This window comes from Chelonoidis abingdonii, chromosome 22 (genome assembly GCF_003597395.2).
Source record: "Chelonoidis abingdonii isolate Lonesome George chromosome 22, CheloAbing_2.0, whole genome shotgun sequence".
NCBI classification, from domain to species: Eukaryota; Metazoa; Chordata; order Testudines; family Testudinidae; genus Chelonoidis; species Chelonoidis abingdonii.
The window spans coordinates 29,660,542-29,682,598 of record NC_133790.1 but is presented as its reverse complement, the minus strand read 5'-3'; the positions used below and the strand labels follow the sequence as shown (position 1 = coordinate 29,682,598).

General features: G+C 62.8%; 2 protein-coding genes across 3 annotated transcripts in view; both read left to right on the top strand.

Annotated features, from left to right (window-relative positions):
* LOC116817868 (2'-5'-oligoadenylate synthase 3-like) overlaps nt 1-22,057 on the top strand; it is a 209,185-nt gene that overhangs the window by 117,304 nt on the left and 69,824 nt on the right.
* INPP5J (inositol polyphosphate-5-phosphatase J) lies at nt 390-21,987 on the top strand. Of its 2 annotated transcripts, XR_012654755.1 has the most exons (14): nt 390-488; nt 2,215-3,062; nt 4,787-4,897; nt 8,283-8,391; nt 10,706-10,822; nt 10,918-11,093; nt 13,107-13,218; nt 14,476-14,585; nt 15,965-16,154; nt 16,336-16,473; nt 18,919-18,996; nt 19,973-20,077; nt 20,470-21,596; nt 21,642-21,987. XR_012654755.1 is itself a non-coding variant. In XM_032768298.2 (13 exons), exons 1-13 carry the CDS (start codon nt 390-392, stop codon nt 21,148-21,150), a joined length of 2,874 nt encoding a protein of 957 aa, XP_032624189.2. In that variant the 3' UTR covers nt 21,151-21,633. The 2 variants fall into 2 exon arrangements, 1 of the variants encoding a protein (XP_032624189.2); XM_032768298.2 differs by lacking the exon at nt 21,642-21,987 and having other exon boundaries at nt 20,470-21,633.

Here is a 22,057-nt window from a genome sequence, read left to right as displayed (position 1 = left end):
TTCCGAGCTCTGCCAATCCTGCAGACAGCGCCAGGCCCCGGCCCCGCTCTGTTCAATGCCAATGCCCCCTGAGAATCCCAGAGGGGACCCCCAGTGCCTGCTCAGCTCAGCATCTCCGACAGCCCCATGCCAGTGGGGCAGAGCGGTGCCAGGTGCCCTCACCCAGGGAACAGAACCTGCGGTGGCAGCTGTGCCACCCCGGGGCAGGCAAAGGGCTCCCAGGCCCCCCTTTCTGCTTGCCCAGCCTGCTGCCCTCCTGGTTGGCAGCGCTCGGTGGCACCCCGGTGGGCTCCTGCGCCTTTAAATCCGCCAGCAGGTTGCGGGGCTGATGACATCACTGAGTCCCTGGGCTGCGGGAGGGAGCTGAAAGCATCATCGGGGAGGCAGCGATGGAGCAGCCGAGCCGCAGCAGCCGGAGGCCGGGGCCGGGGAGGAGCAGAGCCGCTGCCCCGCAGGCTGGGGCGGAGCCCTGCAGCAGCCACCGCCAGGTAAGTCCCGCGGGGCGGGCAGCCCGGGCACACCTGCGCCAGGGGAAAGGCAGCCCCCCGGGGTGCCCACGCGTGCCGGGCCAGCTGCTCCCCACGTGCCGGGTCTGGAGCCCCGAGGGGCGAGTGAGGCCGGGCCCTGGGCTGGCCAGTGATGCGAGGGCCCCAGGCTGCCCCCCGGCTCTGCTCTCTTGCTTACCTGGCCTGGCCGAGGTCCCACGCACCTGTGCCCCGGGCGGGGGGGTGGGTTCCCGCCGGCAGCACCCGCCGACCTCTCGCCCACCTGGTGCCGGACTCGCTGGGTTTGGCAGGTGAGTCAAATGATGGCTGGTTTCTCCCCCGCCTCCCCGCCTGGCAAGTTAGTGCAGGAGCCAGAGCTCTGGAAATGTGAGGGAGCTGGGGGGCTGGTCCCCGAGGCAGTGCCTGGGCTAGAGCCCAGGAGACCTGCCTGGAGCTCCCCAGCGGGACAGCTGTGCCCAGGGGCAGGACAGAGCCTGGTGATGTGGAGGGTCTGGCTGGCTCTGCTGTCCAGTGCCTGCTGCCCCCCATCTCTGAGCCCCATGGGGGGATTTCATGGGGTTGTGCCAGGCTCTGGCTCCAGTAGCTTGGCCTGCCGTGGTGCCCCCACCCTGCTGCGGGCGCTGCCCGAGCTGACACCCAGCGCCCATGTTACCCAAGAGCCAGCCGGCTTCTTCCTCTTCCCCTTCCTGCCAGCAACGGCAAACGTTCCCAGGGCAAACAGCAGCCCCTGCCTTTGGAGGGAGCCAAGTGGCCGTGGGGTCCCGTGCCCGACGGGCCAGCACCCCCAAAGCGGGGTCCCCGGTACGGGAAGGGTTAAGGGAGCAGTGCAAGTGTCAGCAAGTCTGAGCGGGCTGGAGAGGGGAAATGAAGGGCATGGAGGGGCCATGTGAGTGCAGGGCTCCATGGAGGGAGAACGGTGCCTCGCTCGCTCCCCAGGTGCCAGCGACTCGCTACCCACAGCCCAGCCCCCTGTCGGCAGGTGGGACGTCCAGTCAGCCCCACAGCGGGTGCGGAGAGCCAGCCAGGAACTGGATCCCCAAGCTTGATGCTTTTCACACGAAGGGGCCTCACGTCGGACACTGAGGCCAAGCTGTTCCCAGGGGCTGGTGGCTCTGGGGGCCCAGCGCAAGGGGGCCTGATGGTAGCTGAGAGCCTGGCACCCTCGGGCTGCTAGTTCAAGCCTGCTATGGGACTGGTGCTGTGGCCTGTTGTACCAGCAGGGGCAGAGGGGTCTCTGGAAGGAGCATGTCTCGGGTGTCCCTGGGAGGGGGTGTCTCTGGAAGGAGTGGATCTCAGGTGTCCCTGGGAGGGGGTGTCCCTGGGAGGGGGTGTCTCGGGTGTCCCTGGGAGGGGGTGTCTCCGGGAGGGAGCATCTTTGGAAGGAGTGCATCTCGGGGTGTCCCTGGAAGGGGGGCATCTCTGCGGGGGGGCATCTCTGGAAGGAGTGTGTCTCAGGTGTCTCTGGAAAGGGGGTGTCTCTGGGAGGGGGGCATCTTTGGAAAGAGTGCATCTCAGGTGTCCCTGGAATGGGGGCATCTCTGGGAGGGGCCGTCTCTGGAAGGAGTGTGTCTCGGGGTGTCCCTGGAAGGGGGGCATCCCTAGAATGAATGTGTCTCAGGGTGCAGGGACAGGCGGGGTCCAGCATCCCGGGCCAGAGGACGCGAGCGTGGCAGAGGCTCACGCACTCCCTGTCTCTTCTCTCTCTCAGATGGAGCCGGCTCACCGTGGGAACAAGGACCAGGGACAGGCCTCAGCCATGGGGGCCCCGTCTCTATCTCCACGGGGCTCCATTACCACCACCTCCCCGGGACCGTTTCCTCCCCTTGTGGCCCCGTTTGGTGCAGAGGGCTCAGTTCGGTTCCAGCTGGAGGGCTCCAGTGGGCCAATCTCAGCAGCATATCCTGGGGGGAACCTCCCCCTGGGGCACAGGGGCTCCAGGCCCGACACCCTCTTTGACCCTTTCCATCCTGTCTCCCCTCGCTTGCAGCCTGAGGGCTCCCAGCACCTGGGGCCTGGGGAGAGGTCCCCTGGCAGGCACAGCCAGCCCGAGGTGCTGGAGAGCAGCAGAGCCCAGCCCGATGGCTCAGGCGGGGCCCAGCTGTTCAACCTGCTGTCCCCGGTGGAGTTCCGCCCGCTGTCCCCGGGCGCCGGCAGCCCCTCCTCCCACCCCAGCCCGGCGCCCGCTGGGAAGCTCAGCCAGTCGCCCAGCCGATCCTCGCTCCCTGAACTCTGCCACCTGGATCAAGGGCCCTCCAGGAAGATGCTCCCTGTGGAGCGGAAAGAGGCACTCCCCAAGGCAGAGTCCAGTGACTACATCTCTGGGGGGAGAAGTGGCTCATCCTCCAGACCTGTGAGCCTCCCCAAAGTCATCTCCAGCGAGTTCCTCTCGGGGGGAAGGATCGGCCCCTCCAAGTGCATGACCCTGGCCAAGGCTGAGTCCGAGGAGTTCCCCTCATACGGGAGGAGCAGCCCTTCCCTCGCCCTGCCTGGTTGCATGGACCCCCCCGAGACTTCCCTGAGCTGGCTGGGCAAGGCCAAGGAGAATGGCGCATTCCGGTGAGCGTGGGCTGCTGCACTGGGGAGGGGGGCAGTTTGCTCCCTGGGGGGCTGGGGAGCGTATTTCAGGGCCAGAATGTGTTCGGAGCCCTGCTGCAGTGGGCTGGGGAGGGGTGGGCGGGTGGGGGGACCGGGAGAGGCTCTGGCTGAGTGCCAGCACCGAGGAGCAGAGAAATGCCCCACTCTGGTGCTCTCTGCAGAAGGCCTGCAGCATGCTCAGCAGGATTGGAGCCGCCTGCCCAGCCCAGTCTGGATGGGGAGAGCCCTCTCTAGGGGGCTGGGGCAGGTGGGGCATGTGCTACCTGCCTGCCAACTGCTCCTCGACCTGGCAGCAGCTGGGGATGTGATCCCGGCGCAGGGCTCAAAGGGCATCAGGGAGAGTCGTGGAGCTGTCTGTCCATCCAGCTCCCTAGCTCGGGATCTGGGCCAAGCCGGCCTGCCCCATACACTCACCCTGCAGCCTCTTCAACTGGCCAGTGGGGCTGGTGGGCCGGCATTCAGTGCCACTGCGTGACTGATAGCAGTTCTGTGCCAGGAGAGCACGCACCTGCCCTGGGCTCCGGGCCCCTCTACAAATCCCAGCCCTTCCCAAAGAGAGAGCCAGCAGCTGCTCCAGAGGGAACAGCCCAGCTTCCCCCAGATGCCAAGGCATTGCCTGCTCCTCCCTTCCTCCCCCAGGTCTGCAACCTGCCTCAAAGCCAGGGCAGACCGTGGGGAGGGGAGTGGGCTCCAGTGTCTCCCCCCCGTTCCCTCCACAAACCCCTCTTTCTCCTAGGAATTTGTGGGGACTGACTCTCTGGTAGGCAGCTCTCAGGCAGTTGAAGGCTTAGAGCTCAAACCCAACCCCTTGAACGCCACCCAGAATCCAACAAGCTCCTGGGTCGGGGAGAGCCCCACGAGAGACCCCGTTTCTGCACCAGTTTCCTGGCTGGGGTCAGATGCAGCCTTGTGTGTGACCCATGGCTACGGCCTGTCCTCGGGGGCTCAGATGCAGCCACTGCCTTACCCCACCTCGGTCCTCTGTCATCTCATGCAAATAAGCTAACGAGTCAAGTTACATTTTGCAAGTAATTTGCATGTCACTAGAACCACCAAGTCCTGCCCTGAGCAGTGGGGCAGAAGGAGCAATCACAGGGCTGCACAGCCCCAGGCAGCTTATTGGGGTGGGTGGCTGCTGATACAACTGGGGATTAGCAGGCTCCTGGGATGTGGGGGGGCTGCAGGGAGCCTGGGGCCAGCCTGGTGCTGTGGCGAGTGAGGGGCAGAGGCTCCACAACGGCCTCTGGTGGTCAGAAGATACAGCTGCAGGTAAAGGCCTGCCTGCTGCCCAGCTGGGCATGTGACAGGCCAGCTGAGGTGTGGGCATCGAGGCAGGGCTGAGCACTGGGCCTGCTGTGCCCTGGTGTGGTCCACGTGCCCCTGGGCTAGCACGAGCAGGGTGCTGAGTGCACTCGGTGCATAGCATGCCCAGCGTAGCGTTCTTAGCAGCCGCTCCGTGCACTGGCAGAGCCCAGCTGAGCTCAGCGCTTCGGGATGCCCAGCAGCCTCTTCCTCAGGCACAGCCTTTCCAGACACCTGCCTCATTCATTAGCCTCTGTCATGGCCGGTTTTTTGCCCCCGCAGGGCAGCAGCTCTGAGGCAGAGGGGTAAGCGGACTGTGGAAGAGGGAGTGGGGTCGGGCACCCTTGTCCCAAAACTGAGCGTGGCTCCTTTGTCTTTCCAAGGATCACCGTGGTCACGTGGAACGTTGGCACAGCCATGCCCCCGAGCGACGTGACGTCCCTGCTGCACCTCAACACAGGCGACACAAACGACACCGACATGATCGCCATTGGGTAAGGGGAGCCTGGGCCGAGAGACCCTCCTCGCCTCACTGTGGGGGCTGAAGGAGGGTGCCCTGCAGGAGGTGGGGCCCAGAGAGGCTAGCAGGGCACTGAAAGCAATTGTCCACTAGCCCAAGCAATGGTCCCAGCTCCCCACGCGTGCCGTTCCTGCACACTGCGTGCACAGCAAGGAAGGTGATTCAGAATAAAACACACAATCAAAATCTAACAGTAAAAGTAGCCAAAACACTTTTTAACCCCCTCAAATCCGCCCTCCAGCCCTCCTCTCTCCCTGATCCCTGTGTGCCCTACATGGCAGAGCCCAGCCCGTACAAATGCCCCTGCACCTCTCAGGACTGGGCCATGGACAGTTCACCGTCCCCTCCAAAGTCTAGCAGGAGCTTTTCCCTCTGCAATCAGCTCTTGGCCATAGTAAGCAGCCCTCCAGGGCATGAATCCATTGTTCTGTTCAAGCTGGATTGGAGCCAGCCCCCGCTAACACTTAATGCAGTTCTGAGCTACCGACCAGGCAGCTCCCAATACAACGCGTGGAGACTTTGTTGGCACGACAAGCGGACGAGCGTTGCCAAAGTGCAAGAAAAAGACAGGCCCTTTGGGTGCTATTGTAGTGGGTTACGTTAGCACCTAGGAACCCGAACTGAGATCAGGGCTCCATTGTTCAGAGACAGTCCCTCTCCCAGAGACCTTCCAGGCCACATGAGGCTGCTTGTGGGCTAGGTCTCTCTCCTGCTGGACTCCCCCTTCCAGGCCGGGGGTCACACATGGCATGGGAGGTTCAATCCCCTGTGCTCGTTTCTAATCACTTTCCTTCTTAGGGCTCGCCAGGTGCTGTGACATCTCTGGCCTACTTACCTCTGCCCCAGGGCCTGGCACTTTTTTAATCCCTGTCTGCTTTTTGATGAGATGTCTTCAACCAACAGGTTCCCTAGGGAGGGTGTGGAACCCCCATCACTGGAGGTTTAAGAACTGGTTGGACAAACCCCTGCCAGGGACAGTCTAGATTGACTTGGTCCTGCCGCAGCGCAGGGGCTGGAGTAACTGACCTCCCGATGCCCCTTCCAGCCCCACACTTCTATGATTCTATCCCTGAGGCAGCGTCTCACCCATTTGCTTTTGTTAACAGCTGCCTGGGCCAAGCTGGGGCAGGCTGTTAATAATGCAAAGCCAGTGCTAATGCAAACCTGGGTGGAACTACAGTGGCTTGGAGGTGGCTGGGCCCCCCAGGCCCCAGACTGTTTAGTAGCGCAGCAGCTGCATACGATGTGCACCAAGTGGCATTGCACATGCTTCTTGCCTCTATTGAATGCACTGAATTCACTTAGGGTGCAGTTCAGGCCTGAGCTGAGAGCCTGCGAGAGGCCTACCCTGTAAGCGTCCATATGTGACCCCAAAGGCCTTTCCCAGGCTCTCAGCACAGGATGGAATTGCACCCCCTGTGAAGAATGTTTCCGAGGAGCACCCACCACCCCGCATCCCTCCACGCACGGCTTGTCTCTTCCCGTCTCCCAGCCTGACCTGACAGGAATCCTCCAGCCAAAGCAGAGCACCCCAATTCCTTTGAACATCCGTGGGATTTGGGTACCTGACTCTCCTTGGCTCTTATTGCTAGTCCCAGCCTTCCTCACTCCCCTTTGCCAGTGCAGCCTGTGTAATCGCCTCGGCCCGACCCAAAGGGAGGCTGCTGCTTCCTCTCGATGGAGGATGCTGGTGCTCTGGCCAGTTAAAGTCTGGCTTGGCAGAAGCAGTGGAATAGCCAGGGCCGTGCCACGGACTAGACATCATTGGCTAAGTGTCTCTGGAGACACCTCCCAGCGATCAGAGAGGCGGGCGCGCCACTTCGCGCATGGACTGTGCTGTCAGTCACACTTGGTAGGCAGGGGCCCTTTATAAAGGGTTAACCTGTTTTAGGGTATTTTCCTGCTGCCCATCACCATAGCATCTGGGTGCCTTCTACATGAAATCAATAGCAATAGCCAAGCCGCTGATGGAGTTCATGGAGTCTCTGGCATTTCTCTCTTTTCCGGGTCAAAACTGTGGGATGATTCTTGGTTTTGACTTTCCGTTTCAGATTTTTTTTCATAGCATTTAAGGCCAGACGGGGCCCTTAGATCATCTACTCTGACCTCCTGTATATCACAGGCCATTGGATGTCACCAGTTACCCCTGTGCTGAGCCCCAACTTGTGACTGACTAAAGAATCTTCCAGAAAGGCGTCAGCCAGCCTGGACTGGAAGACAGCGAGAAATGGAGAATTCAGCGCTGCCCCTGGCAGGCTGTCCCAGTGGTGAACCACCCTGACCAGTAACATTCCCTGTAGGAGTTCTCCCAACAGTTCCAACAAGGGGATTGGGGTGCCAGTGTTGGGGTTCAGGGGAGACAGAGGTCACAGAGTTGCCTCAGTCTCATAGCAGAAAGGCTTTTCCAAAGAGGAAGGTTTTGTGGCATTTCCTGAAGACGCCTGGACTCTGGTCTCCTCTGGAAGGTTGTTCCTAGCACCTGGTTGGAGAACACTTGGTCTCCTGCACTTTGTGTGGAGCTTGTCAACAACCGAATTTTTAATAAATGTTTAATTGATTGTTGGAGACCAGCAGGTCAATTGGTTGCTTATGACCATCTATAGCCTCTTCTACTGATGGGTTTATAAGCAGCTGAGGCTGATATTTTTTTATAACATCTGTCAATAACCCCGGAGCCTCTCACCCATTTCAGAGTGGCACTGTCATGCCAGCTGTGACTGGATGTCTGCGTCAGGATGAGTCTTTGAAAAGTTGTCGTTAGGCTGATTCTTCCCTCTCGGGAAACAAGGCCAGGGTTTCCCAGGCGTGCAGCCTGTCGGAGCCGCAGCTGTTCTGAGGCTGTTAGAGTCCCTGGCAGGAGGATGGAGCTCAAGGCTTGGTGTCAGGGCTCCCTGGTCTCCTTGGACAGGCTCCCCCAAAGCAGGGCCATGCCCTTGGGTTAGTGCCTGGCTGGCAATACGCTGGGAATCGCACAGCCTCTTGGGACGTCTCCAAGTGCAGCGTCAGTTACTGTGGGAGGCAACAGCCTCTGTCAGCTGCTGCATGTAGCTTTGTGTGAATTAGGGCACAGAACTCCCGGGGGGGTCCCCAGGACCCCTGCCTGGTGGTTAAGCCCCACTCTGCTAGTTGTAGTGTTTGACTCACCCTGACTCGCCCCCTCCACTGCCAGCGGCAGGGACTCTCCTGGGGGGATTTCCATCTCCCTGGTCCCTCCAGCACTGGACTTCTGCCTCTGTCTGAGGGGGCTGCCCCGAGCTGGGGCCCAGGCAGTCTCCTGGCAGGGAGGAGTGCCCGCTGGCTGGAGGGCTGCTGGGAAGTCTGCCCAAGCTTGCCATCAGACCTGTCTGTCTCCCTTCCAGGCTGCAGGAGGTGAACTCCATGATCAACAAGCGCCTGAAGGACGCCCTCTTCACGGACCAGTGGAGTGAGCTCTTCATGGACGTGCTGAGTCCCTTCAACTTTGTATTGGTACGGGAGGTTGGGCGCAAAGGGCTGCTTGGTTTGAGCAGAAAGCTGATTAAATCAAATTGGGGACTCCACCCAGGAGTGCAGGAAGCCAGGGTCTCCTTACGCTACCCCCCAGCCTGACATGCTGACACCGTTCCCCATCCCGGATATCAGGGTCTCCCTGGGGGTGTGATTTGAAGGAGACTGCTCTAACCCCTAGACAATGCACAGGGATAGCAAGTCCCTGCCACCAGTTCATTGGGCGACTCTGGGCAAGGCCCATCCCTGCTCTCTGCCTCAGTGTCCCTCGTTGTACCACAGAGAAGTGACACCCTGGCCACCGTTGCAAGGTACTGAGAATCCGAGACATGAGGCGCTTCTTGTTCCACGGGTGTCTCGTCAGTGCCCTTTGGGGTACTTCTTTGAATTAAAGGGATGAGGTCGAAGAGTAGAGGGGAGCTGGTGGGGAGTCAGGAGTCAGGGGCACAGGAGAACATACAAAGCTCATGACAGTGGTATGGCACCATCCATGGACCTCAACTGTGATCTTAACGCTCCCGGCCCCCTTTGTGCGTGTCCTCACAGTGTCTCCATGGCAGCTTGAGGCTGGGAGAGTCACAAGCACAGTTAAACTCTTCTGAGGGGGGGGCCCAGCTGCTGGGGGGGCAGAGCTGTCTGGCTCCTCCCCTGCCTAACTCTACCTGGGCCTAGGAGTGGAGGGCAGGTCTTCCCCAGCACCACAAGGGTGGGGGCTGCTCTGCCAGGGGGGCTTGAGCCCACCCCATCTCCAGTCGATCTACCCCGTGGCCTGGAGCTCACGGAGCTGTCCTGTCCTGTCCCATGGCCCTGTGGCTTACAGCACTCACCATCATGCCTGCCCAGCCAGCGCAGCATATCTCCCCGTCATGCTGGTCCCTCACTGCCCCGCTGCCCCCATTCCTTGTGGGGCCAGCACAGCCCCCAGTGCAGGGCGTGTGGAGCTCTTGGCTTTGACCTGCTGGCCATGCTCTGGCCTGATCCAAAGTCCTACGTGCCCACCTCCATCCAGGGAACTAAGCCCCGCTGGGCACTCTGGGCTAGCGCCTGTTGTGGCGAAGTGGGAATGTTCTTCATGTTTTCTTTGAATGCCGGGTGGGTGCCTGTGATGCAGCAAGGAGAGGGGAGTATTGACCTGGGAAGGTTGCAGGGGAGTTTTGCTGGGACTGTCTGCATTGGGGATGGGAGACTTTCCTCGAGGGAGGATACCTGAGCATGGGACATGAGAACCAGGAGGGGATTGGAGCTAGGTGACACCTTTGCCCGGGGAAACTGGACAAAGGCTGGGGGAGGAGCCGGGGGGAGGCTGAGTTGGGGCCGGTTTCAAGCAGCAGCGCAGGAAGCAGGTGCTTGGGGTGGCCAATGAAAAGGGGCAACACGTCCAGGTCTTTGGTGGCAATTCGATGGCAGGTCCCTCAGTCCCTCTCGGAGGGAACGACCGGCTGCTGAATTGCTGCCGAAGAGTGAAGCAGTGCAGTAGAGCAGCCGCCGAAGTGCCACCAATTGTGGCTTTTTTTTTATCTTCTTTGCCGCTTGGGGCAGCAAAAAAGCTGGAGCCAGCCCTGGGTTGAGGGAGACAGCTGGAGGGAGTTTCAGTTTGGAGCTGGCTGGCAAAATGGAGGGAAGCCCAGACACAGCTCTGACCTCCCCCTGCCCCCAAGATGGACCTTGAGGGGGGGCGGGTGTGGTCTGTACCTGCAAGGCCTGTCTTGGACTGTGTTCTTGTCGGCTAAATAAACCTGGTGTTTTACTGGCTGGCTCAGAGTCCCGGTGAATCACAGGAAGCCGGGGGTGCAGGACTCTGACTCCCCCACACTCCGTGACACCTGTTGCCAAGAGACTGCTCTGCGGGGCCCATTCCTGGGGCAGTCGCATGCTGGCATCAGCCTGGCTGCAGAGCGATTGCCTGGGAATGGACGTTGTGGAGCAGGGTGCCGGCTGGGTACCAAATACAGGACAGGGTGGGTGCTCCCCGTGAAAGCAACCTGCAGGGACCTGTAGCCTGTGGCATCTGCATGCTCGGAGTGGCAGCCATCTGCCCTGGCTGGCGCATAAACCCCCCTCGGCGCTGTGCCACCGCTGAGCAGTCCTGCCAGCCTTGCCCCTGGGAAGGTGGGTCAGTGCCATCAGCCCTGGCTGGCAGATGGGGAGACTGAGGCAGGGAGGGCCTGGCCCGATGGCACCTGGGCAGAGCCGGGATTCTAGCGCAGCCTTGCACCACAGCCCCACGTCCCCTGCCATGCAGGGCCAGAGCCCTCGGACAGCTGCCCTGCCTCACGCCCTTCCCTCCCTGTTGCAGGTGAGCACGGTGCGGATGCAGGGTGTGATCCTGTTGGTGTTTGCCAAGTACTATCACCTCCCCTTCCTGCAGGACATCCAGACGGACTGCACCAGGACTGGGCTGGGCGGCTACTGGGTGAGGAGGGGGCCGCGGCAGGGCTGGGGGGAGGTGACTCGGCGGGGGGGCGCTCCAAGCCCCCGATGACACAGCTTGGGTTCCTCTTGGAGCAGGGCAACAAGGGTGGGGTCAGCGTGCGGCTCTCCATCTTCGGCCACATGGTCTGTTTCCTGAACTGCCACCTGCCAGCTCACCTGGAGAAGGCCGAGCAGCGCAAGGAGGATTTCACCACCATCCTTAACATGCAGCAGTTCGAGGGGCATGCAGCCAGCGGTATCCTGGACCATGAGTATGTACCCACCCCCGCTCCTTCCACTTCCTGTCCCCCCCGCCCCCCAACTCTGACTGAGGCTTGGAGCTGAGTCTGTGGCTCTACCAGGAGCTGCGGGACCAGTGGACCGTCTGCAGGCATGCCTGCGGGAGGTTCACCGGAGCCGTGGGACCGGCGAGCCAGCCCTGTGCCTAGGGCGCCAAAAACCCTGGTGCCGCTCGTGGGCTCTACCCTCTGAAACGGGCCGTATCCTGTCCCCCGGAGCTCAGATTCGGATCCAGCAGGGTTCCTAGCAGGGGCTCTGTTTGGGAATCACAAGCCAGCACCTCACCCTGGTGAGTGCTATGTGGGCCCCACATGGATCTGGGTCCTGGGCCTCCCTTGGCCCTTCAGTGCCAAGCCCAGCTGGGTTTGCTTTGCAGCCGCCCCCCTGGGTGCGTGCTGGGCACTGGGCCATTCTGCGCTGGCAGATGGCTTCCTCCAGGCTAGCGGGGGGGCTGGGAGTCTGCTTCAGGCCCATCAGGCTGTGGTTTGCTCTGCCCGCTTCCCACCATGCTCTACTGCTCCATGCTAGCAGGGCTGCAGGCCCCAGGCCGGCCTCACCAACCGGCACCTGGCAGTGGAAATTTCCGCCCCAGGGTCACGCTCTCCCATTTGATCCATGGAAAGTCTGATGATCTGAGCAGAAGGTTTCGGCTAATTATCCCCAGGGCTGCTGGGCCCCGCACCTGAGCCGCTCCAGCAGTGGAGCAGCGGGGCTGGCAGCCGGCCAGCGTGTTTATCGGCAAAGCACTGACCTACATTCCCTCGCCCGTGCGGCTGGGCTGCTGAGCGCCTGTGCGGCTGGATGAGACTGACTCCTGTCCCCAGGCATCTCTGTGCCAGAGTCACACGTCCCAGCTCCTGCTCGACTCTGCCTGCCCAGGGCCCAGCTCAACACCCCCCATCCCGGCCCCAAGCATGGCTGCATGCTGCGGGGGGCGCTCTGCCGGTCGCTGGGAGGGTGGCAGGTGGCTCCGGTGGACCAGCGGACCCTCTGCAGGCACGCCTGCGGGAGGTCCACCGGAGCCTCCTGCCGCCCTCCCAGTGACCGGCAGAGCGCCCCCCGCAGCATGCCGCCCCAAGCACGCCCTTGGCGTGCTGGGGCCTGGAGCCACCCCTGCTGGGCCCCCCGAGTGGCCAGGGCCCTGCCCAACGCCCCCCATCCTGGGTCCCCCTGTGTGCCTCCAGGGCCCTGCCCAACACCGCTGATCCCAGGGCCCCACCCAACGCCCCCCCATCCCAGGCCCCTCGAGCCTCCAGGGCCCTGCCCAACACCCCCCATCCCAGGCCCCCCTGTGTGTCCAGGCCTCGCCCAACAGCACTCTGTGCATCCAGGCCCCCCATATGTCCAGGCCCCTGCCCTGCCCTCTGCAGCCCACAAGCTCCCAGAAGCCCAAGTTGAGACACAGCCCAGAACCCATCCTGCCATCCCACTAACTTGCTCCAGCTCCCCAGGCTGTGCCAGGGCTGGGGAGGTCCCAGACGCTAGCAGGTAAAGGGCTCCTGGCTCCTGCCTGCCTGGGAGCAGGCTGGAGGCCAGGTCGCAGCTCCAGGACTGCTTGTCACCCCACCTGTCACCCTGGAGCTGGCTGGAGGGGTGAGACCCTGTGACGCTGTGTCTCTGACCGTGACCCGTTGGAAATCGTGCCCCATCACTCTGGGTGCTGTGCAGGAGCCCTTCCTGGCCTCCTTGGACAGGGCTACGGGAGCTGGCGTCTCAGGCAGGGATTTTCCCTCCCTACTGCCATACCCAGGACACTTCCCTGGGCCTCAGTTCTCAGAGGCAGCGCAGCCCAGTGGCTGGATCCCAGGCCTGGGAGCCAGGACTCCTAGCGCTCTGCCCAGCTGTCACTCACTTACTGCAAGCTCTGGAGGAAGTCAGGTCCTGTCTTCGGGCTGCAGCTGACCCACCCCTAGGGACGCTGCACTGGTGCTGTGTAGGGACCATGGCGCCTCCTCTTCACCCTGGCCCTGCCTTGCTCTCCCCAGCATCGTCTTCTGGTTTGGGGACCTCAACTTCCGCATCGAGAGCCTGGACATCCGCTTTGTGAAATACGCCATTGACAACAGCATCCTGAGCCAGCTGTGGGAGAAGGACCAGGTGAGAGGCCGGCCGGGCAGGTGCATCCCTTGCTCGGTTCTGAGTTAACGCTCGGCGGTGCTGAATGGGTGCCGGCAGATACTCTCCTGCTTTCCTTTGCCATGTACTAGGCAGTGAAGGCAAGGTGGGGCCAAGGAGCCTACACCTCCCTGGGGAATCCCCCTTAGGAAGAGATTGAAGGGGGCCTGGAGGAGTCTGGGGGTTCCAAAGAGGGTTGGGTTCTGGGGCTGCTCAGGAAAGCCATGTGCTAAGTGCTTCGTTCCTCCCTCTCTGCCTGCTCCCTGGGGTGTGGGTCAGAGCTACTTTAATCCCATCCCGTTCTCCCTGCAGGGCCAGTGGGGTGTAGGGCAGCTGGGGCCCAGCCTGGCTTGTGCATCACCAACGCAATTGCTCCCTGTGTTCCCAGAGCACAATCTCTGTCGTTGATGCACAAGCCCAACATGACTCTCAGAGCCCAGGGGAGTGTGGGGGTTGGGCGGGGACGCCCAGGGGAGCATGGGGGCCGGGTGAGGGCCCTGGGGGAGTGTGGGGGGCTGGGCAGGGAGATCCCGGGGGGGCATGGGAGCCTGGGCAGGGAGGTCCCGGGGGAGCATGGGAGCCTGGTCGGGGGAGACACATCTCTGTATTGATGGGCTCGGAGATTGATGCGAGGCCGTAATTGCTGAACTCTGGGCATGCTGCCCACGGGGACCCTGAGCACCGTGGAGCTGCACTGAGGCTGGGCAGAGGGCACAGGAGCCACCTGGCACTCCTAGAGGCTTGTGCTTGGGGCAAAGTCCTCCCAGCCTGGCCTGTGTTGCCAGAAGCTGTTGGAACATATTTGCATGAGGATCCAGATCTTGCTGGCTGCATCCGTGCTATCAGCTGGGGCTCCAAGGGCAGGAACAGGTGTTAGCTGAGATCCCCAACCCTGAGTCTTCAGGGGCTCAGCCCATCCTCCCCTGTGCTCCAGGGAATGGCCACTGGGGCTCCCCAGGGCAGGCGTTAATGACAGGCTCAGCTCAGTCTCTGGGGCTGTCCCCAAAAGAAGATGAAGTGGGGAGGGGAATCGCCAGGGTCATGGGCTCCTTGTCCACTCAAGCCCCACTCCAGCCACCCCTTGACTCCAAGCCCCTGCCAGGGTCAGCAGCCACGTTCCCATCCTTGGAGTGGGTCAGGAACTGGGGGGGCTGCAGAGGCTGGAAGGGAGGCCTGTGTGAATTGCACTGGGGGTGACCCTGCCAATGGCTGTCTGTTCCCCTTGATCCCCTCCCCCAGCTGAACATCGCCAAGGGCACCTGGCCCATCCTGAGCGGCTTCCAGGAGGGGCCCCTCAACTTCCCGCCCACTTTCAAGTTCGATGTGGGGACCAACCAGTATGACACCAGGTAGGGGTGCAGCGCTAGCCACTTGCCTGCTGCGGGGAGGGAGAGGCGGAGGAGAGGACTGGGGGGCCTAGTGGTGAGAGTGGGCACTGGGTGTCTCGAACTCTGGAACGGGGGTACCACTCGCGTCTTTGCAGGATGCTGCCAGAATACAAGCAGGGAGTGTTACTGAAGCAGTTTCTGCATGGGGGCTGGGGCTGGGGCTCCAGGGCAGGGGGCATAGGGCAGGCACACCATTGAGGGGAGGAGGATATGGCAGGATACATCAGCACGGGGCAGAGGGATGGGCAGAGGGGACAGGCAGCCGTGTTGGTGTGGGGTGTCATGGAGCTGGGGAGGACAAGGCCCTTCACCCCCAGCTTCCTGCGATTCACCAGGACTCTCAGCCAGTCAGTAAAACAGAAGGTTTATTAGATGACAGGAACACAGTCCAAGACAAGCCTTGCAGGTACAGACAAGACCCTCTCATTTAGGTCCATCGGGACGGGGGAGGAGGGCGCAGGGAGGCCAGAACCCTGTCTGGGCTCCCTTCCATTTTCCCAGCCAGCTCCAAACTGAAAACTCTTTGGCCTTTGTCTTTCCCAGGCCAGGAGGCCACCTGATCTCTTTGTTCTCCAGCACCTTCAGTTGGCACCTTTGCAGACGAGGGGCTCAGGCTATTTGTTGCCAGGAGACAGAGTGCGGCCATTCTCTGTGCAGACAGCATCACACTGGCCCCCTAGGGCTCTGCAACAATCACACACCCCTAGACACTCGAGAAATGCATAGGGGAAACTGAGGCATCCACACAGCACTCAGAGAAAACATTGAGAACATTCCCACTTCGTCACATGGGGGGGCGAAGGGGACGGATGGCCATGTCGGTATGGGGGGTATAGGGACGGGCGGCTGGGTTGGCACGGGGGGGGCATAGGGATGGGCCGAGGGCACGGGTGGCCGTGTCGGCATGGGGGGGTATAGGGACGGACGGCTGGGTCGGTGCGGGGAGGCATAAGGATGGGCGGAGGGGATGAGCGGCCGTGTTGGCATGGGGGGGCATAAGGATGGGCGGAGGGGACGGGCGGCCGTGTTGGTGCGGGGGGGCATAGGGACGGGTGGCCGTGTCAGCACAGGGGACATAGGGATGGGTGGAGCGGACAGGCGGCTGTGTCGGTGTGGGGGGCATAGGGACAGGCGGCAGTGTCGGCACGGGGGGCATGGGGCTTGCCATGAGGGAGGCTGCAGTTGCCATGTTGCTGGGGAGACCCTGCAGTTGCACCAGGGAGCATTCCCAAGTTGTGCTCTGTTCCCCTCCCACAGAGCCTGCGCTGGGGAAGGGGGTGGTTTGCAGGGAGACCCCTTTGCCCTGTGCCAACTGAACGGTGCCCACCTGTGCCACACAGTGCTAAGAAGCGGAAACCAGCCTGGACCGACCGCATCCTCTGGAAGATCAAGTCCTGCGGTGCCCCACACAACCCCGGCGGCCGGAGGCCCAGCAGAACCAGCCTGGCTGTGACCCAGCTCTGCTACTGCAGCCACATGGAGTACGTGGTGAGTGACCACAAGCCTGTGGCCGCCATCTTCGCCGTGCAGGTGAGTCTGTCGCCTCCTCTGGAGCTCCCCAGGATGGGTGGCTGGCTGGCTCTCCCCAGCACTAGTCTGGGTCTGGTAGAGCGGCTCTGGGTATGGCCCTGAGGGACCAGCCCCCCAATGGAGGCGCTTGGCAGTGTTGGCAGAGCTTCCCCCGCTCAAGCCCTGTGCTTCTCCCTGGCAGTTTTCCTCCAAGACCGACAAGCCCTTGGTTGAGATTCAAGTGTCCGACGAGTGGTCCAGACCTGAACAAGCCATTGTCCGATACAAGATGGCCACCATCTTCCACAGGAGCTCCTGGGACTGGATAGGTCTCTACCGGGTAAGGGACTGCGCTGCGGGTGGGTTGAGTTCCAGATGGCCAGGATGTGGGGCCCACCTCTGGGTGCTCCTGCCCTCTCTGCTGCTGCTTGGGGGCACGCAGCGGGAGAGGGGTGGCTGGGGGGGTGAGGGGAGTAGGCCCAGGTGCAGGACTGGCGCTAGGGGTTTGAGCACCCTAGGCGCACAGCCATTTCGCTGCCCCGTGCGCTGGTCCCCCGGCTCCGCAGTCCTGCCTGCGGATGGTCGGCTGCTCCAGTGGAGCTGCCGCAGTCGTGTCTGCGGGAGGTCCACCGCAGCCGCGTGAGCAGCCGACCCTCCACAGGCACCACTGCGGCAGCTCCACTGGAGCCACGGACCAGCGGACCCTCCACAGGCACCACTGTGGCAGCTCCACTGGAGCTGCCTGCCGCCCCCTCCGGCAAAATGCCACCCCCTAATAATGCTGGCGCCCTAGGCGATTGCCTAAGCCACCTAAATGCAAACACCGGCCCTGCCCAGGTGGCTGGGGAATGACAAGAAGGCAGGTGTCTCCTGCCCTTGGTGGTGGAGATAGAGGGTGCAGGCTCCACGGGGCTCCTATCTCTCCAGCCCCCGGAGTCCCACACCCCAAAAGAGCTGTGTCCTCTCCCACCCCCTGCGTCTGTGCACTCAGCAGGTAAATGGGGAGCGCTGCAGGGCTTGGTGCCTGTTACAGGGGTGCCCTGGGGTTAGTTCCCTTCGGGGGGGCAGAGCTGTCCTGGGGGAGCACCGGCTTTGCCACTCAGAGCCAGGCTGTCCCACCTCCCTAAGCGGCCACTGCCTGCTGCCCATTCCCCTCCTGAGGCACCTGCCCATGGCCTGAAGCAGGGGAGCTGACCCCCCCTGGTGCTGGCATCCCTGGCTGCAGTGCTGCTCTGTACTGCCTGCCTGGCGACCAGCCGCACTGTGTGCCGGGGCTCTGTGAGCATGGACCCCAGGTAAGCCCCAGCGGGCTGCAGGCGTCCTTGGCACTTGCAGGGTGAGCCTTTCCGGAGCAGTCTGGACGACGCCTGGGTGTCTCCTTACAGCAGAGGGAGGGCCTCGGGCGCAGGAGCGGGACAATGTGACTTTCAGATCCCCCTGTGCTGAGCTGAGGCTGCGGGGGAGGCTCCCAAGGGCTGCACTGCGAACCTGATCCCCTGGCAGAGAGACTCCAGCAGCCTGCAGGGATCGCCTGCCCCCAGCCAGCCACAGCGTGGGATGCACATGCCCCCCTGCACCCCTCACCAGGCTCTCTGCTTTCCACACTGGGACCAGGCTCTGCTCTCTGGGTCCTGCTGGCCAGCCCCCCTGGCTTCCTAGGCTCACTGGGCCAGGTCCCCCTGTGGGGTAACTCCCTTGGCTTCAGTGTGTTCACCCCAGGGAGGAGTCTGGCTAGCAGGGACTGTCCCTCTTCTCCTGTTCACCCCTTGTGGGGCAGCAGGGACTGCCCCCTTGACCTTGCTGCCTACTGGATTCCCCAGGGACTCATGGGTCCCCTGGGTTACAGCCACCTGCTGCTGCGTGCCAAGGCCCCCCCCCCCCCCCCCGGGTGCCGCTGTGCTGGGTCCGTGCAACCGAGGGAGGAGGAGGGGCTGGGGCAGAGCCTGGTCTTCACTAACCACTCCAACCCGGGGCCCTGCTGCTACGGCAGAAGCATGGCTGGAAGTGACGGAGGGGATGTGTCCCCTGTCCCCAACACCCAATGGGTGAGCCCAACCCCTGCTAGCGCTCAGGGCTGGCCAGGGGCACCCGAGCCACCCTGTGGTGAGGAGAAGAGGCAGACTCCTGGGGCAGCATCTCCTCTGATTCGGGTGCCTTGGTTCCTGGATGCCCAGCTGGGGACTGGGACTGGGGGGGTGGGGGTGACTTGTGCACAAAGGGGAGTCTCACAGTGCACTGTTTGTACGTGGCTTGGGAGCCCCCGGGGCCGGGGAGGAGAGCCCCTCGCAGCTCAGAGCCTGCAAGGTACATCGAGGGCAAATCCCGGCAGTTCTGAAAGCTCAGGACTTTGGGGCTGTGGCAGGGGGTGGGGGGCTGAGCCTAGGCAGTGGGTGCTGCAGGTGCTCAGCACCTCTGAAAATTTGGCCCCATGTGTGTTAAATGGAGCCCCCAGATGAGGCCTGGCTGTTGGCAGAGGCTGGCTGGGAGCTGAGGGTTGGCTCTGGGGGTATGACCAGGCTGGGTCGGGGTAGGCATGCTCTGGGGTTAGGGGTCAGAATCAAGCACCCTGGGATTAGAGGTCAGGGATGAGAGTTGGGTATGGTCTGGTGATAGGGTTGGTGTTGGTGTGGCTGGGTTGGGTTGTGCAGGTCAGTGTTACAGGGATGCGGGCGGGGTTAGGAGTCATTGAGAGGCACATGGGTGGGCAGGGGTCAGCACTGGGCACTCTCTGGGTGACTGTGGCCTGGTCCCGTCCAGCTGTCCACTGGGGCTTCTCTCCCTGCAGGTGGGCTTCAGGCACCACAAGGACTACGTGGCGTATGTGTGGGCCAAACACGAGGACCCAGAGGGCAGCGTGTACCAGGTGTGTGAGCATGGCACAGCTCTCATTCATTGCCATGCACCCAGCTGGCCCCTGCTGGCTGCTCCTTTTGCTTCTGCTTCCCAAGTACCCCGCTGAGCCCCCGCCCTTCTCCCCCACAATGGTGAGCGAGCCCTCCCTGCTGTGTGGAGCATCCTTGCCTGCCAGGTGAGCATCAGTCCCTGACAGAGCCTGGGGCTCTCTGGATCTCCCGGCCCATGGCGCCTTGGGCAGCCTCCCTCCAGGCTGGGTGGAGCCACTGTTAGCAGGACATCCTGCACCAGAGGTGGGTTGTGCTGTGGGCCACCAAGTGTGTGTGTGTATGTGGGGGAGCTGGAGAACCAGCACCAGCCCGAGGCCAGGTGTGGAGCTTTACAGCTTTTAGGACAGTCCAGGGGCTGGATCAGTGACTAGAGACAGCCACATGCCCAGTGGAGCCAGCCCCTCTCAGCATGGAGACAGCCCCTTCCCTGTGAGTAGATGATCACACAAACCCATGCAAGCCAGCTGGAGCCTGGACTTGGTGCCCCACAGCAGGAGCCAGGCCATTGCCAAGGGCTGCCAGTGGTGGTGATCTGCATTGCAGTCTGTGCCCATGGGCCCTGGGTGCCCGGCTCCCTGCACCCCTATGGGAATATGCCCTGCTCCCAGCTAGCAGGCACTCAGCCCCTTTGGCCTCTCGGCGCTCCTGCTCTCGTGACTAGTGTCATGCCCCCTCCAGCGCCTGAGGCTCTCTCAGCGCTGCCCAGGGCACTGCTCCATCTGCCAGCTCTGCATTCGCCTGTCCCCTCAGAAATGCCTTTGGGTGCCAGATGTGCTTCCTGGGTACGCCAAGAGGCAATGTGATGGGGCCGCGTCTAAGCTACCTCGCTGGGTGCTCGGCCATGCCAGGGGTGGGAGTAGGCCGTGTGCATTGCAAGGCCCGTCTGGTGTGGGTGGCACAGCCTCTGACGCCCCTTCCCTCTCCCCGGGGCTGTAGGTGGTGTTTTCGGAGGAGGCGCTACCCAAAGGGAAGGGTGAATACATTCTCGGTTACTACGGCAACAACTATAGCAGCATCACTGGGGTGACAGAACCCTTCCAGGTGAGCAACTTCTGGCTGGGCGTGTCCGCAGGGGGCGGGGCACTATGCAGGTGGGGACATGTGGTGCAGGGGGCAGCTGCTGTGCAGGTACAAGGGCATCACGGTGGGGTGGAGCTCTGGGGTGTGAGCTGAATGAGATGGGGGTTCTTGGGGCCCCAGCTGCTGCCCAGACACCACAGAAGTTGGGCTGGCCTTGGCCCTAGTGGTGCTGTGACATGTCTATTCTCCCCACCCCCGCCCCCTGGCAGCTGAACCCTGTGTGAGGCAGTGAGGGGCATGAGAGAGGGCGGACTGGGTATATCACCTGCCCTGAAACACCCCCTTTCCCCATGCGCTCCCCATGGGGCACCGTCAGCCTTGTCTCCTCACTGGCTGTCTCTGTGGGCGTGCAGATCTCACTGCCCACATCGGAGGAGGGCAGCAGCCAGACGGACAGCTCGAGTGCCAGCTCCGAGGAGGAGGACAACAGCACCCTGGTCCTGCTGGCACCCAAGTCCCGCAGCCCCAGTCCCGGCCAGATGAAGAGCCACCGGAGCCGCAGCCCCACCCTCCCCAAGTTCCAGGGGCTCATCCTGAGGCCGACGAGCCGCGAGCGGGGGGCCAGCCGCAGCCCGTCCCCGCAGAGCCGGCGGCCTGTGAAGGGTGACATCCCCAGCATCCAACTGCCAAAGGAGGAGCCGCCGTGGCACAATGCCAAGAGCAAGGAGCCAGTGCGGGCTGCCGAGAGCCAGGAGAGCAGCCATGCCCCCGGCTACAGGACTGCAGGGGAGCCCTGCAGCACCTGGTGCCTCTCTGACGACAACCCCCTGGCCAGGGCCAACCCCAGGAACCTCGGCCTGCTGCCCGCGCTCCGCCTGGAGACTGTCGACCAGGCCATGGGCCCAAGGAGGGCGAGCGCAGACCAGGGCTACCCTGCCAGGAGGATGAGCCCCACCAGCCCCACCGCCGGGGCTGCCAACCTGTTCAGCACCTCGCCCAAAGAGGGGAGCGGCTCCAGGGACAGCCAGGACCCCCCGCCCACTGCAGCCACCACTGGAGCCACGCAGGGCCGAGCAGCTGGCACCGTGCCATGACTACTGAGCCTGGCCTCTGCGCGCCCACGTGCAACGATCCTTGTGTAGAGCTTGCCGTGTGCTTCCTCGTGTGCCGCCTCTCCTGCCCGCACTGGGCCACCCCAGGTGCGCTGTGATCCGTCCCTGCTGGTCTGACGTAGGCAACAGCCGTTCACGAGCCACACGCCCTGCCCGGGGCTGCCCGGGCATCGGCCACTGCACGGACGCTGCGCTCCTCACGGATGCTCACCCAAGCCATCTGCCCACCGGGCCCCGTAGTGGGAGCGCAGTGACGCCTTGGCGGGGCTGCAGTGCCCATTCCTCCGCGTTAGCTGTTCCAGCCGTGAAACCCTCTCTCCCAGGCTGTGTGCCTGAGCCCCAGCTCCGATTCCATCAGCTCAGAGATGGGGCCTTGGGCTGTGCTCTCCGGGCAGCCTGCCGCATGGACTCCATAGGGCATGAGCAGGGTCAGGGAGTTGGGACACGGGGCATGGCAGGGCCCCTGGCAGCAGTCAGTGGAGTTGGGACACGGGGCATGGCAGGGCCCCTGGCAGCAGTCAGTGGTGATGCCAGGGGATGCAGGCAAGTCTGGCAGCCTGAGACTACCAGGATGTGGCTGGGGGATCTGGCTGGAGTCCTCTGTGTGTGGTGAGCCCAGCCAGAGCAGAGTTTTCCTTTGCCACGTGGCTGGGCCAAGCGAATGCCGACACCCACGCGGAGCAGGCTGGGGAAGAGGAGAGACAGTAGGGCTGGCCCCAGAGCCCAGCTGATGACATGGACAGGGAGAGGGGTGCTGAGGCACCTTCTAGGGGCCCACCTGGAGTCTCCAAGGGGGAGGGTGCCAGCTGCCCAGAGGGGCAGGAGGGCTGAGTGCTGGCCCTGGGAGGACTGGTTCTGCAGCTCCATGGGGAGCATGTCAGGGTCACTC

What these genes read in the sequence shown, in the direction of transcription:
- INPP5J (XM_032768298.2), top strand. Translation starts at nt 390, where the DNA reads ATGGAGCAGCCGAGCCGCAGCAGCCGGAGGCCGGGGCCGGGGAGGAGC. An exon ending in ACCGACATGATCGCCATTGG is followed by an intron (nt 4,898 to 8,282) that starts GTAAGGGGAGCC and finishes TCTCCCTTCCAG; the next exon opens with GCTGCAGGAGGTGAACTCCA. An exon ending in ACTGGATAGGTCTCTACCGG is followed by an intron (nt 16,474 to 18,918) that starts GTAAGGGACTGC and finishes CTCTCCCTGCAG; the next exon opens with GTGGGCTTCAGGCACCACAA.